The 16,318-nt window shown below is 33.3% G+C and overlaps 1 protein-coding gene across 1 annotated transcript; it reads left to right on the top strand.

Moving 5' to 3' along the window:
- Positions 1-3,803: 3,803 nt before the first annotated feature.
- LOC139863488 (uncharacterized) lies at positions 3,804-4,550 on the top strand. Its single transcript, XM_071852117.1, has 2 exons — positions 3,804-4,127; positions 4,227-4,550. Exons 1-2 carry the CDS (start codon positions 3,804-3,806, stop codon positions 4,548-4,550), a joined length of 648 nt encoding a protein of 215 aa, XP_071708218.1.
- Positions 4,551-16,318: the final 11,768 nt, after the last annotated feature.

Genomic DNA, 16,318 nt, shown 5'->3' with positions numbered 1-16,318 from the left:
TATTTTTCGCTACTTTAATTATTGTCATTTATATTTTGCATTAGGTTTTAATTGTAACTTAAAATATAAAATCGACAAACTAGTCATTAAACGGTAAACCCCCTTTTATATATTATTAATATAATATATTTTGTACAAATATAATTGTTTAAAAATATAGTGATAAATAAGCCAGCTCCCTGTGGAACGAACTGGACTTACTAAAAACTATACTACTCTACGATTAGGTACACTGCCTATAGTGTTGTAGCAAGGTTTAGGTATATCCCCTCTGTAAATAAATAATTAAAACTTGTGTAGTTTGTATCGCTTTTCGTACTAAAAATATATAGTATTTTCGTACCCCCACGCTGCACACATCATTCAATAAAGATTTTTATATAATATATTATATGATTATTAAATGTTACCTAAGTGATAACATATATAATACTCGTGTAAGTTAGAATATAGCTGTTATAATAATCATTACTTTCATTATTATTATTAAAATAAATATATAATATTAATATCAGTAATAATAATGTTATGATATAAATATATAATTCGATATGTAAAATTGTTATATAATTATTAATATTATTATTATCATTGAAAATATTAATAATATTATAAGTAATGTTATTATTAGTATTACTATTATTACTAAAATATGTATTATTAATAGTATTACTATTATTACTAAAATATGTATTATTAATATTATTATAAGTAGTATTATTATTATTATTAATATTTCTATTATTATTAATCTGGATTATTAAGATAATTATTATTAATTATTAATCTAATTAATTATTTATAAATATTGAACATATATAAAATCAGATAAATAATTCGATTCCATTTCTTGTTGCCATCACACTGTATTTAAATTTTGTTTTTGTCTCCTGGATTGTTAAACATCTTAATCCATCGTACAAATTAATTGATAGTATTGTTAAACATCTTAATCTATCGTACGAATTTATTGAAAGTCATAATCAACTTTATATTTTTTTTTCTGAACAAATTGACTGTGAATCCATTGGTTATATAATAGAATGATATACACACTTGTTCTGAGTAAAACTTTCATCTATACATTGTCATTATCAAATAAACACATATACAACTATTTTTCAATCGAATTAAATCAAGAAAGTTGAAGAACACAGGAGGTACCCTGTTCTTGTTTTCAATTTTTAATTTGAACGATTATGAAAGTAATTTCAAAATCTGTTAATGTAGTGTCGTTAGGAATTCCCCACTCAAACTATCTGCAAATTCTGAGCCTCCAATTCCTTTTCCTAATTTCTAATTTTCGAGTCAAAGTTGTTAGATTAAAAAGTCAAACGATTGTTCTTGATCAAATTTGAGTTATCTGTTATGTTTCAAGTTAAATTGAAGATTCAGAAAGTTTCCATGTATGATTTGTAACCTATTTCGTGTTATAATCACAAGTCAAAACAGTCTTAAATCCAAAATCACGATTGGAGTTCATGGTGTTCTTCGCGAACCTGTTACTGCTATTTTATCTTTATTTTTTTCTCCTGTTAATTCATCAACAATTACAATCAAGTCGTTCCTAATCAATTTCAAGTTTTAAATCAAATGAGGAATTCGTTGTTTTGATGTGGGTTGAACTCACGGTCGACGGGTTATGATGAGGAAGAAAGGATAGCAGTTAGATAATAGTTATATAAATATAGATTGGGTTTAATACCAGAAAATCGGAATTGGCAGGATGGTTATGGGTGTTAGTAGGTTAGCGTGAGGTCGCGGGTTCGAGTCCCGACTCTGGCAGTTTAATCTTTTTAAGCCTTTAAAGGTAGTTTTCATAATTATTATTATTATTATTGTTATTATCATTATTAGAATTATTATTATTATTAATTATTGTCATGTTAATTATTAATATTAAAACCATGAATATTATTATTATTATTATTATTATTATTATTATTAATTTTATTATTATTATTATTATTATTATTATTATTATTTTTATTATTATTATTATTATTATTATTATTATTATTATTATTATTATTATTATTTTTATTTTTATTATTAGTATTATGATCATACTTATAAGTATTAAAATCCTTATTACCATTATTAATACTATAATTATTATTAATATTATTATTATTATTATTATTTTTATTTTTATCATTTTAATATTATTATCAAGATTATGATTATGATTATTATTATTATTATTATTTGTATCAAAATAATACAATTTATTATTACTTTCATAAATATTAGCATTAGTATCATTTTTAGTACTATTATTATTATTATTGACAAAAATATTATTAATATGATTATCATTATTAGTATTGTAATATTAAAAATTATTATCATTTTTACAAAACTTGTTATCTTATAATCATTACAATTATATAATTATTATTATTATTATTATTATTATTATTATTATTATTATTATTATTATTATTATTATTATTATTATTATTATTATTATTATTATTATTATTATCATCATCATCATTTTTACTACTAGTATCATTAATATTATTATTACTATGATTCTTATTATAATTATTATTATTATAATTAATGTTATTATTATTATTATTATAATCAAATACAACTTTTACTGACTATTATTAATATTATATGTTATTATGTAAAAAAAATTAAAAAAATAAACTTATAAGTAATATTACATATATGTATGAATTTATTATATTAACAATATTTATATAAATATTCATATATAATGAATTAGGTATTTTTATACTAAATATATATATATATATATATATATAACTATATAAACCATAATTATTTTCAAATATATATACAAATTAAATATATAATATATAAAGTTATAATATATGAAATTGTTCGATTACGAGTATATATGTTTTAATATATATATGAATGATATAGGTTCGTGAATCCAAGGCTAACCCTGCATTGTTCAGTATCGTCGTATGAATATTTTTACTACAAAATATTGTATCGTGAGTTTCATTTGCTCCATTTTTAAATGCTTTTGCAATATATATTTTTGGGACTGAGAATACATGCGCTGCTTTTATAACTGTTTGACGAAATAGACACAAGTACTTAAAACTACATTCTATGGCTGGATTATTAAACCGAATATGCCCCTTTTTAGTCTGGTAATCTACGAATTAGGGAACAGACACCCTAATTGACGCGAATCCTAAAGATAGATCTATCGGGCCCAACAAGCCCCATTCAAAGTACCGGATGCTTTAGTACTTCGAATTTATCATGTCCGAAGGGAGTCCCGGAATGATGGGGATATTCTATATGCATCTTGTTAAGGTCGGATACCAGGTGTTCACCATATGAATGATTTTTATCTCTATACAGTTTTTGCGAAATGCCTGATATGAGATGATGTTTATGAAAAATGGAAATGAAAATCTTGTGGTCTATTAAAATTATGGAAATAATCGATTATGATAAACTAATGAAGTCACCAACCTTTTGGTTGACACTTTTAAGCATGTTTATTCTCAGGTATTAAAGAAATCTTCCTCTGTGCATTTGCTCATTTTAAGGATATTACATGGAGTCGTTCATGGCATATTTCAAAAGACGTTGCATTCGAGTCGTTAAGTTCAAAAAGACTGTTATAAAAGATTAGTCATTCATATTAGTAGAATCATATATCATTTGTATCGAAAGGTTATATTTTGAAATGAGTTGTCTTTCAACGAATGCATTGTTTGTAAAACGTATCATATAAAGGTCAGAACCTCGCGATGTAATCAATTGAGATGAATCGTTTATAATCGATATGAACGGGGCATTTCATGGGTTACTTTTGGCCATCCCTGTATCACGATGTTGCAAAGATTGTTAAGCGTTGCAAGAGTTACCAACGGCACGCGCCGCAGAATAGGATGCCAAGGCATGATATGATCCCTGTTAATTCGCCATGGCTATTTCACAAGTGGGCTATTGATATTGTAGGACCATTTCCCGCAGGCCCTGGCAATGTCAAATTCCTAATTGTGGCAATTGTCTATTTTACAAAATGGGTTGAGGCTAAGGCGGTTCGCACTATCACTGGAGTGCAAGTGCGTAATTTTGTTTGGGAATATATTGTCTACAGATTTGGCATTCCACGCGAATTGGTTAGTGATAATGGCGCTCAAATAACGAAAGATCCTTTTAAAACATGGTGCACTGATTTAAATATAGTTCAAAAGTTTACGTCAGTGGCACATCCATAGGCTAATGGCTTGTGTGAAGTGACTAACCGCGATATTGTGAGAGGTATTAAAAAGCGGTTATATGAAAAGCGAACTGGTTGGGTGGATGAGTTACCCAATGTATTATGGGCGCATCGCACTACTTTCAAGAAGAGCACAAGTGAAACACCCTTTAGTTTAGTATATGGCTCTGAAGCAGTAATACCCGCTGAGATTCTTGTGCCAACACATAGAGTTGCGAACTTTGATGAAGAAGCAAATGGCAAAGCTTTGTGCGAAAACTTGAATTTAATAGAAGAGCGAAGATTAATGGTTGCTATCAGGGAGGCAAATAACAAGCAATAAATTGCCAAGTATTACAACAAAAGAGTTCGCGCATTGTCCTTTGATGTATGCGAATGGGTACTGCGAAACAATGATGCGAGTCGAGCAGAAAAACTTGGTAAACTGGGACCTAACTGGGAGGGTCCTTATCAAGTTGTTGCAATTAACGCGGCAGGATCATATAAACTCGCAGATATAGAAGGGCGAAATCTCCCTAATGCGTGGCATGCTGCTTTGTTAAAGCGGTATTATGCATAAGTTTGTAAAAAATAAAGTGTTGGCCAATGCACATATGCATTCAAAGTGCAACTTGAGATATATAAAACAGAAACGTAGTTGCTATTTTTCTATGTGTTTTTATTTTTATTTTTGTAAGTCTTGATCACACTTGCAAGAATATGCTGAATAAACATTTGTAAGAATACGCGAAGAGCTTGCTTATATTGGTAAAATTAATAATGCTTCGCGGCATATCTACAGTTCATGAAATATTTTAAGACGTTTGGTTTCAATATACTGGTATGTTTCGCGAAGGCTAAGTCGCGTAGTGATGACATTGCCCACTTACGCAGAAACTAATTATCGTGAAAGGATGTAAATTTCCTAAGTATATGATTTTGCCATACTTAGATGCTTCGCGATGCTAATTAATTGCCTAAGGATCGTTTTGGCGGACTTAGAAGGTTCATAACGTATAAATATATACAAATACAGATTGTTTCGCAAAAGTACATACTTATTATGTGCACGATAATAAAAAGTTGGAAATTGCAAAGGGCAAGTCTATGTTATGAATATTGTTGATAAAGCGCTATATAAATATAAGTACTTGCAAAACTTTAAACAACGAAAATTTTATTACTAATAACGTAGAGATAGTTGCGCGCTAATTTTACATAATACATTTTCATTCCTTAAATAAGTCAAGCTTAATGATGTCATCTGCAGTGGCATCATCCTGCTCGCTTATCGCTGTTATCTTAGGAATAAGAATTTCAACTATGTTCTCTCTTGCAGCAGCAAACGCCGATTGAGCGTCTGTTGCAGAGCATAAGCGATCCCCTATCTCAGATGGCAGCGGCTCAGGCAGAGGGTAGTGGATGGCAATCTGGTCCATGAATTTCACCCTCTTGCGCAATTGCAGCGCAGCAGCGTATGTTGAAAATTTTGCAGAAACAGGATGCGAGTTGAGTATTTTTCTTGACAACTCGGGCAGATGTTGGCGGAGCTTTGTAAATTCCAGCTCCGCAGAGGATTTAGCGGCTAGAGCGCTGTCTCACTCTGAAGTCAGCTTCGTAACATCCTCTGTCAATGCTTTAACGGTTGTTTGAAGACTGTTTTCTCTAGCCACTGATGCAGAAAGTTGTGCTTTAAGTCTTCAGTAGCAGCTTTTGCAGCGGTGACTTCAGCAGAAAGATCAGAACAGCGCTTTTTGCTGTCTGCAACTTTGGCCTTTTCAGAAAAATACTTGGCTTTCTCAGCCTCAAGAACATTGAAAAACTGCTCTTGGTGGCACATCATATCATAGGCGGAGTTTAACGCCATATAGAAGTTCTGCACGAAGCAATTGTGTGCTTTTGGTGCAGGAAGTTTCACGAATTCATGGCGAAGCTCGTCAGGAATCGCCAGCTTCATCTGATGACATTGATCTAATGCCGCAGAAGAAGAAGTGTAGGTATATCCTGACAACCGTCAACTCTCACCCCATAAGAGTCGGGTGGAGTGTGGAATAGCTCAGTAATTTGGTCCACGGTGCCAGGTCTTGGGAATATTGGGTCACCGGTTGACTCACCTGCGATAAAAACAAATTTGTGAATTAGTGAAGAAGCATAAAAAGTGCAAATGTTATGATAATGAGGTAATGTTCTTAGGCTTACCCATCTGTTGCTCACACTCATATTCGGATGTAACCGGATTTTCAAAAAGGGAAGTTTCGCGTTGTTTTAGCTTCTTGCTTTGAGATGATGGGGACGTCTGGTATGGTCGTTTGGTGGAGCCTGATTTGGCGAGGGGTGATTTTGAAGTTAAGTCGACAACTGGAATCGCCTGCTTCTCTTTCCCAGACGATGCCGTCGATTCGACTCTGGACTTGTTAGTAGTTTCGTAATAAGAGTTTTCGGGTTTACTTTGCTTTCAACTTCGTCGATCTTAATTATTGGTAGTAAAGAAGTTGTGAGTGATGTAAAAGTTGCGAAGATTGCCTGAAAATTTGGTTAATTGCAAGTGTTTTGAGTAGCGAGTAAGAATTTTGTGATTGTTGATATCAATATATATATAGGGAAGTTGGGAATGTTAATCGATTATGATTAAGTACCCGTCATGTTGATTTAAACGATAATATTTTTCTCCAACAGATAGAAACGGTAACTTTGTTTAATCTAACGGTAACAAAGGCATAGCGAAATGTTTCAATGCGCTCTGCAGCCATAGATAACTGCGAATTTTATTTTTAGAGTTTATAATGCTACATTTTTTGTGAAAAATGTACCATAATAAACTGGGGGGACTTGATCATATACATAGCATTGTATATGTATATTTTATTTGCTAAAGGCTAAAAACAGAAGTTGCGCGAAGTATATTCAAAAGGCTTGACATATCCGCTGAAAGTTAAGTCTGCGGATTACGACGCATTAATAAAAGACTGCGGATTCTTTTCGCTAAGTTAACGCGGATGATTGGACAATCCGCATACCGCGAATATTCTAGAAACTATAAATAGGGAGCTTGACCTCTCATTTATAGGTTGTTGATTCTCTGCCATTTGCCTAGACCTTTGTAATTTTCACTTGTGACTTTGCCCAAGGAACTTTTACACCGAGTTAAGGTGAATCATGCTAATTAACAATCAAGACCGGGTCGGGGTGGTTGATCACTTGATTGATAAAGTGATAGACGGTCATCAGGGCCCAAAATAATCATCAAACATCTCATTCACCATCTTAATATCATTGCACTCGATCCTTAATTAAGTATCTTTAATATAGGATTGATCATGATCCATGTCCGGAAAAATGTGTCATGGTTGGCTATGGAGTGGAATAAACCAAAAAGGATATCGGTGTTATAGTCCCCAAAGGCATCATATTTTTACTACAATGAACTGTGACTTTGTCGAAACCGAATATTTTTATGATACCCAACTCACGAGTGAGGGGGAGAAAGAGGAAAATGACACTCTAAGTTGGATAAAGTAGACACCTAAACCTGATAATATCCAAATACCAACACCAAATCCCGACAATATCCAAATTCCAACACCAAATCCCGACAATATCCAAATTCCAACACCAAATCCCTAAAATGTCCAAACATCAACACCAAATCCCGAGACTCCAAATACTACAACACAAGACTTTGAACCTACAGAAATCCCCTCGAATAATGAACATCCAGTTCAAGACGAACAAAACAAACCAACTAATGATACACCAATTGACAACAATTCAACTTCCGCTGAACCCACCGAAAGATATGTGTTACCACAAAGAATAAACAGAGGTGTTCCACCAAAAAGATATTCTCCGGAAAGAGAAGATCAAAGATCGAGTATCCTATAGCTAATATAGCACAAGGAAACCTATCAAGTGAAGCAAAAAAATTCAACTCTGCCTTATATTCTGAAGAAATTCCAATAATTGTTGATCAAGCTATGAAATATGAAAAATGGAAAAAGCTATGGAAGAGGAAATAGGAGCACTTAAGAAAAATTACACATGGGAAAAGTGTGTTATACCTCAAGGAAAAAAACATGTCGGATGCCGATGAGTATTTACAATAAAACGCACACCAGATGGCACTGTTGAACGATATAAACTCGTCTGGTTGCCAAGGGATATACTTAAACCCGTGGGATAGATTATTCCGAGACTTTTTCCCGGTTGCAAAATTTGATACTATCATAGTTCTATTCTCGATTGCTATAAATGAATACTGACACTTCACCAATTTGATGTGAAGAATGCTTTTCTCCATAGTGAATTAAAAGAAGAAGTTTATATGGAAGCTCCACCAGAATTTGCGGGAAACTTCAATAATAGGAAAGTTTGTCAACTTAAAAAATCTTTATATGGGCTGAAACAATCTCCACGGGTTGGTTTGAGAGGTTTACATTATTTATGAAAAAAATATGATTTCAAACAAAGTAACTCGGATCATACTCTTTTCTTAAAACAAAAAAAAAAAAAAATTAATTACATGCTTAATCATTTACGTTGATGATATGATAATAACGGGAAATGATAAAGAGAAAATTTTTAATTTAAAAATAAACTTATTTAAAGAATTTGAAATGAAAGACTTAGGCAAACTTAAATACTTCTTGGGGATTGAAGTATTAAGATTCCAACAGGAAATATTTATTTGTCAAAAGAAATATATTTTTGATCTTCTTGCAGAGACAGGGATGATTGATTGCAAACCAGCTGAGACTCCAATGATTCTAAATCAAAAGATATTTATGGAAGATGATGCTGAGCTAGTAGATAAAGGATAATATCAAAGGATAGTGAGAAAACTCATTTATCTTGCTCACACTCGACCAGATATAGCACATGCGGTAGCAGTTGTAATCCAATTTATGCATCAACCACAAGTTCATCATTTGGAAGCTGCAATGAGGATTATCAGATATCTAAAAAAGACACCAGGTCATGGAGTCGTATTTAGAAAAAATGGGCATCTCAAAACACAAATATATACAGATGCAAGTTGGGTTGGAGAAAAAGGAGATAAAATGTCAACCTCTTGTTTCTTTTCAATTGTCGGAGGAAACTTAGTGGCATGGAGAAGCAAGAAACAAAAATCCGTTTCTTTATCAAGTGCTGAATCTGAATTTAGAGGAATAGCAAAGGGAGTCGTCGAAGCACTATGGATTCGAAAACTTTTAACAGAAATTGGATTCCCTCCAAAAGAAGCAATTCAAATCTTATGCGCCAACGAAGCAGCCATTGCCATCTCAGAAAATCATGTTCAACATGACCGAACTAAGCATGTTGAAATTGATAGACATTTTATCAAAAAAAAGTTAGATGGCAAAATTATTTCTCTTCCATCAATCAGATCAGAAGATCAACTAGCCAACATCCTACCAAATTAATCAACGGAAGACTCTTCAGCGAAGTTCTCAGTAAGTTAAACATTGGAAACTCTACGATTCAACTTGAGGGGGAGTGTTAGAATACAGCTACAAAAACAACAAAGTCAACAAAAGTCAAATTACCATATTTGGTAATTTGACTTTAGGATCAGAAGTTGTAAACTTCATCACTTCCCAAAATAGAGGATCACAAGTGAGCATAGGTCAATGTATTCAACGGATACCAGCTGACTACTAAACAAACATTAAAGTGGTTCCAAAATGTATTATGAAGTCATACTTTAAGTAGAAATAACTGTTAAGAATATTTGTGTATATAGGAACACTTAGCCATTGTAAAGATAACCAATTTAGATCATTAACAAATCAATTCAAAGTCAATAAAAATAACATCACTGATCAATATATTACAAATTCAGCTTTCAATTTCTTATTTATAACATGATGGTCTTTGATCAAACACCAACATGGTTTCCAACTTACAAAGTAGATCAAACTCAAAGTAATATTATCATTGTAAATGCAAATCCATCAAGTATCCAATTAGAGTAAGTAGGTGTTGTTGAGAAACATAAGCTTTTTACATCACCATTAGATACTGGAAGCTTGCGGAGATCATTTGTGAAGGGGTAAAAAAAACATTGGGCATCACACAACCACCAACCAAACCTCAAACAATATATTGTGTTGTCCACAAACGACAGCCGTGTCTTTTTGTACAATTCAGTCCATCTCATCAACATTCTCCTTTTACAATTCATGCGACAAAATGCATATGTCAAAGGGTTCCAAAGAGACCACTCAATATTATATCGGTTTGATAGTATTATCCAGCCATAGAAACAACCTTGGATACGTGTTCCATTTAACTCGGGGATTTGACATTGATATTTTTAAGCACGGGGATTTGACACAGTGGCGATCCTACATGAAGAGCAATGGGGTCCTATGACCCCACATGTGGGGAAAAAAATTAATAATCTAGTGTTCAAAATGTATAGGACACCACTAAATTTAAGTATAGGACCCCATATATATTCAGAATTTATAGATTTTTAAAGGTAAATGACCACTAAAATACCTTTAAAACATAATTCCTAATGGAAAAAAAATTTTGGGACCCCATTGAGTTTTAATCCTAGAATCGCCACTGATTTGACATTGATATTTAATCAACGGGTCGTGAAGTGTAGAGCAAAATTCAGTATTAAATGCATCTTTATCTAAAAGGTTCTGTACAATATTTTGAGGATAAGAGAGACAATTCGTCACATGTTGAACCAATAGAAACCTTCTGATCATACTCCATCTAACAAGTTGATAATACAATCATCTAAAAATCAGTGTGTTAAAATTACATTCCTTATTCAAATGGAACATATATCAAATCTTCACCTATAACACATAAATCACCACCCAAAACGACTAAATTTTTCTAAGAAAATTAAAAGAACAATTGATCAATATCAAGCCACTATGGCTCAAACTTCATCAGTCATCACTACCCAAACTTAAGTTACAAACTCAAACAAGGTTGATTTAAAGAAAATGTTAGTAAATCCTTTTGAATAAGTGCGATAAAAAGACTTGATTTGACCAACAACAACAAAAATAGTGAATAAATGAATAAAAAAAATACTCGCTTGTAAAAAATAAGTGCAATAAAAAGACCTTATTTGATCAAATAATAACCTAATACTCATAAACAAGAGTATCGAAATTTTAGTAAACAGTATCACTAGTAGGATCGAACCCCGAGCACAAACAAATAACGGTTGTAAATTCATAGTTTATTGATCGAATTCATACCTCAAATTTCACCGCCAGCTGATGATATCGAACCCTTTACATTATTCTCCAGCTTCGATTTATCAATATAAAAAACTCTCTACTTCCTTTTAGGGTTAAAGTACAGGGTAATTGTAAGTTTGTAACTGTAAATGCATTTCGGATACTCATACAGCATCTCACTCACATATAAGACGCCACTTCTAATACACAAATTGATCTATTGACCCAATTCTTTTGGCCCATATATTTGGGACTTAGATAATTCTTTTTTTTTTTTTTTTTTTTTTGCAAAAATAACGATAACATAAAACAAAGTCTTTTCATCAATAGATGAAAAAGACGAACAAAGATACAATCGGATCAAAAGCATTCGAAGGCTCGGAAGCAGAAAACGAACCCTATACTAAACAAAGATTAAGGTAACTAAACCCGAGCCTTGAACACCTGAATCACCAAAACGACCATGGTACACAATCAACTACAAGAACTAATACGAAAAACCCAAATCTAAACAATAAAAATCACAACTAACGCTAAAACAACAACACCGCTCTAACAACAACCGCTTTATCTTTACATTTATCTTTACCTTTTCGAGTCTTTATAATCGGCTTAACAACCACACCATCAACCTTCAAACGATTAATATTCTAGCTAATTGGGACTTAGATAATTGGGCTTAATATTCTAGCTCCCTTTATTAAGAGAAATTCATCAAAATACAATTTAATAAAAATCTTGTAATGAGTTATATCTCGATTCATAGTTTGTTGCTTATTTCCATTTTCGAGCGAAGTTGTCTTCTGCTCGGTGATCTACGGTTATGGAAATGGTTGTAGTTCTTATTATGCATCTCAAAGTTGTGTAACGAGATTTAAGAAGCGCATGATTTTAAATATGCTTGCATGTCTCTTGGCAAAGGGAAAAGGAATACTACAAATAATGATATTAGAAAATCCGTATTTCATTATCTGAAAGAATGGACATGAATAATTGTGAAAATTAAATAAACACATGTTTGGACCTTACAAAACTTATTTGTAAATTAAACTTGGTTAACAAAGATGTCGCCTGATCAGCATGACTTGTGATCGTTGAAGAAGTTTGAGCTTTAGTAGTGTCGTGGTGGTGGGGGAGACTTATAGTTGTAAGATGATACGTGTGTTAATTTGTCGTAATATGAGCGGTAAGGTAGATGAGACGATGGGGGAGGAGACTTGTAGACATAAGGAGCCGGTGGAGACAGTGATGGAGGAGGGGGAGACTTATAAACATATGGTGGTGGTGGGGATGGGGATGGTGGTGGTGGTGCTGGAGACTTGTAGATGTATAGAGGTGGCGGGCACGGTGACGGTGGTGGTGGGGATTTGTAGACGTATGAAGGTGGCGGGGAAGGTGATGGTGGTGGTGGGGACTTGTAGACGTATGGTGATGGTGGTGGTGGAGACTTGTAGACGTATGGAGGAGGCGGGGAAGGTGATGTTGGTGGTGGAGACTTGTAGACGTATGGAGGTGGTGGGGACGGTGATGGTGGTGGTGGAGACTTGTAGACGTACGGAGGTGGCGGGGAAGGTGATGGTGGTGGTGGGGACTTGTAGACGTATGGAGGTGGCGGGGACGGTGATGGTGGTGGAGACTTGTTGACGTATGGAGGTGGTGGTGACTTATAAATATATGATGACGGGGTAGGAGATGTGTAAAAATGAGGTAGATGTGGCCATGTGTGTTTCATTGGTGGTGGTGGTGGTGATTTATAAACGTAATTTGAAGTTGGTGTGTGTTGAACTGGTTTTGGTGATTCCCATCCATTAGACTTAGGAACTTGATAACCATAAGGTTCAGCAATGACAATAGTAGCGATTAGTAAGATCACAAGAGTTAACACAATTTGAGGCCAAGGCCTCAACACCCCAAGACTACCCATAAGATACTCCTTTAATATTTTACTTTTTAGAGTAGTACAAATTTATTTTGTGTCAAATGGTTTGATAAGAAAAGCTTTTATACAGCAATCACGTACTTTTTTAAAGACATATTACAGAGTGCCATATTCTTTTTATTTCCTAAGTATTGTTCGTGGTTTCCCACTCGGTGTCTTAAACAATTAAGTAAAACATGGCTCTTCAAAAAAAAGTCAAGAGTAGAGTACATAATTGGTGAATGGCTATACTATTGTGTAACGTATTTTTGAAAGGTAAGTTGTTGGCATCGAATACTCTCATTTGCCACACACGCACGTGTTTTCGGACGGAAACTCGAACCGCATTACAGGGATCTGAAGCTTAAACCATCTGAGGGGCAGGCAGGTCGGACCTGGGCCATGAATACGTGTCGGTAATGAAATGTCTCGTTCATATCGAACATAAACGTTTCATATTAATTGATTTCCTTGCGAGGTATTGGTGAGTCCTAGTGATACTGTTACGCCAGTAGCTCTTTGGTGACAACACAACACACTTAGGCCACTCCCTATCGTAACTAAATTATTCATCCTCTTAACCTTCCACATCAGCGCCACATCAACACAAATATCCTATAACTAACTCATAACTAAACACTCCCTATCATGGCAAAAACAATACTCCTCTTAATATACAACGTACAAGCAATAAAGCATCAAGTCCAACAATAAAAAGCACTGGGACCCGCAATTCCTAACTCTTACGTTAAATCTATGGTGAAAGCGGGTAACTAACGCGGGTAACTAAGTAGTGTCTATAGTTAGTTACGGGTAATGAGTGGGTAATGGGCGGGTAACTAACCATATGGGTGGTCTTAAAAATAATTGCAAATAAAAGTTGTAAAGAAGATTCCCATCATTCAAACAAGTGCCTTCTTTAAGGAACCTCACTACTAACATTCTCACCAACTTCTTCCCCACCAACAATCTTCAACTATTATTGTATAGCTAGTGTAAAAGAGTCAAAATGCATTGATATTATTTTATATTTTGTAAATTTAATAACTTAAGGAGGAAAAAAAACTCAAATTTTACGGATAATGTGGTAGTTATTTAAGGACGACACAAGAATAATGTAATGACTGATCATTTGAAGTAACAATGTTAACTACATGTCTACATGGTCAAAATATTGAAGTTGCTGGTCAATATTATGTTACGTTATTGTGCCTGCATATGTATAGTGCGTTTGGTTTTATAGAAAATCTCTCTACTATTCAAGGGATAGGGATTACAAAAAACAATGAAAATTTAGATAATGTGTTCAAATGGTAAAAATGAAATCTGTGTTAATCGATAAAGAGTTAAGATGTTAACTCAAAAATTCCAAATTTTTTATTTTAGTTCATGGGAAAACATAAAATTCCTTTGCTTTGAATACATTTATACATTGTTTTGATTTTAGAAGTACAAATAAATTTTACAGCTGAATGTCTCATAAATATTAATTATTATTTCACTTTTCTTTCCCAAAAACAATAAACTTAGTATAGAACTTAGCTTTTCAGAGAGTGAAAGAACTTTTCAAGAAACAAGATACAATAACTTGGATTGGACACCGCTTCGTCCAATGAAAACGTAACCGACCTAGACAAATTGAGAACTTAACGAACTAAAGCTATCTTGGGGTGAGCCGACGCCAACCGAACCAATAAAATGAAAACCGACTAAAACTAACGAATTATGACAAGACAATACATCAACCAAGACTCTAACAAGACCCGTCAATATAAGACACTAAACCGATCAATCTACAAAACCAAAACCGAAACAAACTACACTTCTAAAATGCAGTCGACTTAACCTTTTGCCTCGAAACTCCGGCCTACCAAACTTACCCTCGACTTGCTTATAAATGATCGTCTTGCTGTGAAGACCCGTCCTAATCCATCCGGACGAAGTCCATATCGATTATAAACGATTCACAACAGTTGATTACATCGCGAGGTACTTGACCTCTATATGATACATTTTACAAACATTGCATTCGATTTTTAAAAAGACAATCTTTCATTTCATCGAAAGTTGACGGCGTGCATACCATTTTATAATAAGTCTAACTATAATTGATTTATTAATAATCTTGATGAACTCAATGACTCGAATGCAACGTCTTTTGAAACATGTCATGAATGACTCCAAGTAATATCTCTAAAATGAGCAAATGCACAGCGGAAGATTTCTTTCGTACCTGAGAATAAACATGCTTTCAAGTGTCAACCAAAAGGTTGGTGAGTTCATTAGTTAAACATAAATAATCATTTCATAAGTTTAATAGACCACAAGATTTCATATTTCCATTTCTCATAAACATGCGTCCCATGCATAGAGACAAAAATATCATTCATATGGATTGAACACCTGGTAACCGACATTCACAATATGTATATATAAGAATATCCCCATCATTCCGGGATCCTCCTTCGGACATGATATAAAATTCGAAGTACTAAAGCATCCGGTACTTTGGATGGGGCTTGTTGGGCCCGATAGATCTATCTTTAGAGTTCGCGTCAATTAGGGTGTCTGTTCCCTAATTCTTAGATTACCAGACTATATAAAAAGGGGCATATTCAGTTTCGATCATTCAACCATAGAACGTAATTTCGATTACTTGTGTCTATTTCGTAAAACAGTTATAAAAGTTGCGCATGTATTCTCAGCCCAAAAATATAAAGGGTAAAAAGGTAAATGAAACTCACGCATATAAATATTGTAAAACAGTTAATAAAGCATTTGCATGTATTCTCAGCCCAAAAATGTAATGAGTAAAAGGGAGCAAATGAAACTCACCTAATGTATTTTGTAGTAAAAATACATATAACGACATTGAACAAGTATAGGGTTGGCCTCGGATTCACGAACCTATATCATTTGTATATATATATATATATATATATATATATATATATATATATATATATATATATATATATATAT

The sequence above is a fragment of the Rutidosis leptorrhynchoides genome, chromosome 8 (assembly GCF_046630445.1).
Source record: "Rutidosis leptorrhynchoides isolate AG116_Rl617_1_P2 chromosome 8, CSIRO_AGI_Rlap_v1, whole genome shotgun sequence".
Lineage (NCBI taxonomy): Eukaryota > Viridiplantae > Streptophyta > Magnoliopsida > Asterales > Asteraceae > Rutidosis > Rutidosis leptorrhynchoides.
The sequence above is the reverse complement of the archived record's forward strand: the minus strand, read 5'-3'. Positions and strand labels throughout refer to the sequence as shown.

Excerpts from the sequence above, each read along its gene's own strand:
- LOC139863488 (XM_071852117.1), top strand. The coding sequence starts at position 3,804 with ATGGGTTACTTTTGGCCATCCCTGTATCACGATGTTGCAAAGATTGTT. Across the intron at positions 4,128-4,226 it reads TTGGCATTCCACGCGAATTG|GCTAATGGCTTGTGTGAAGT; the intron begins GTTAGTGATAAT and ends GCACATCCATAG.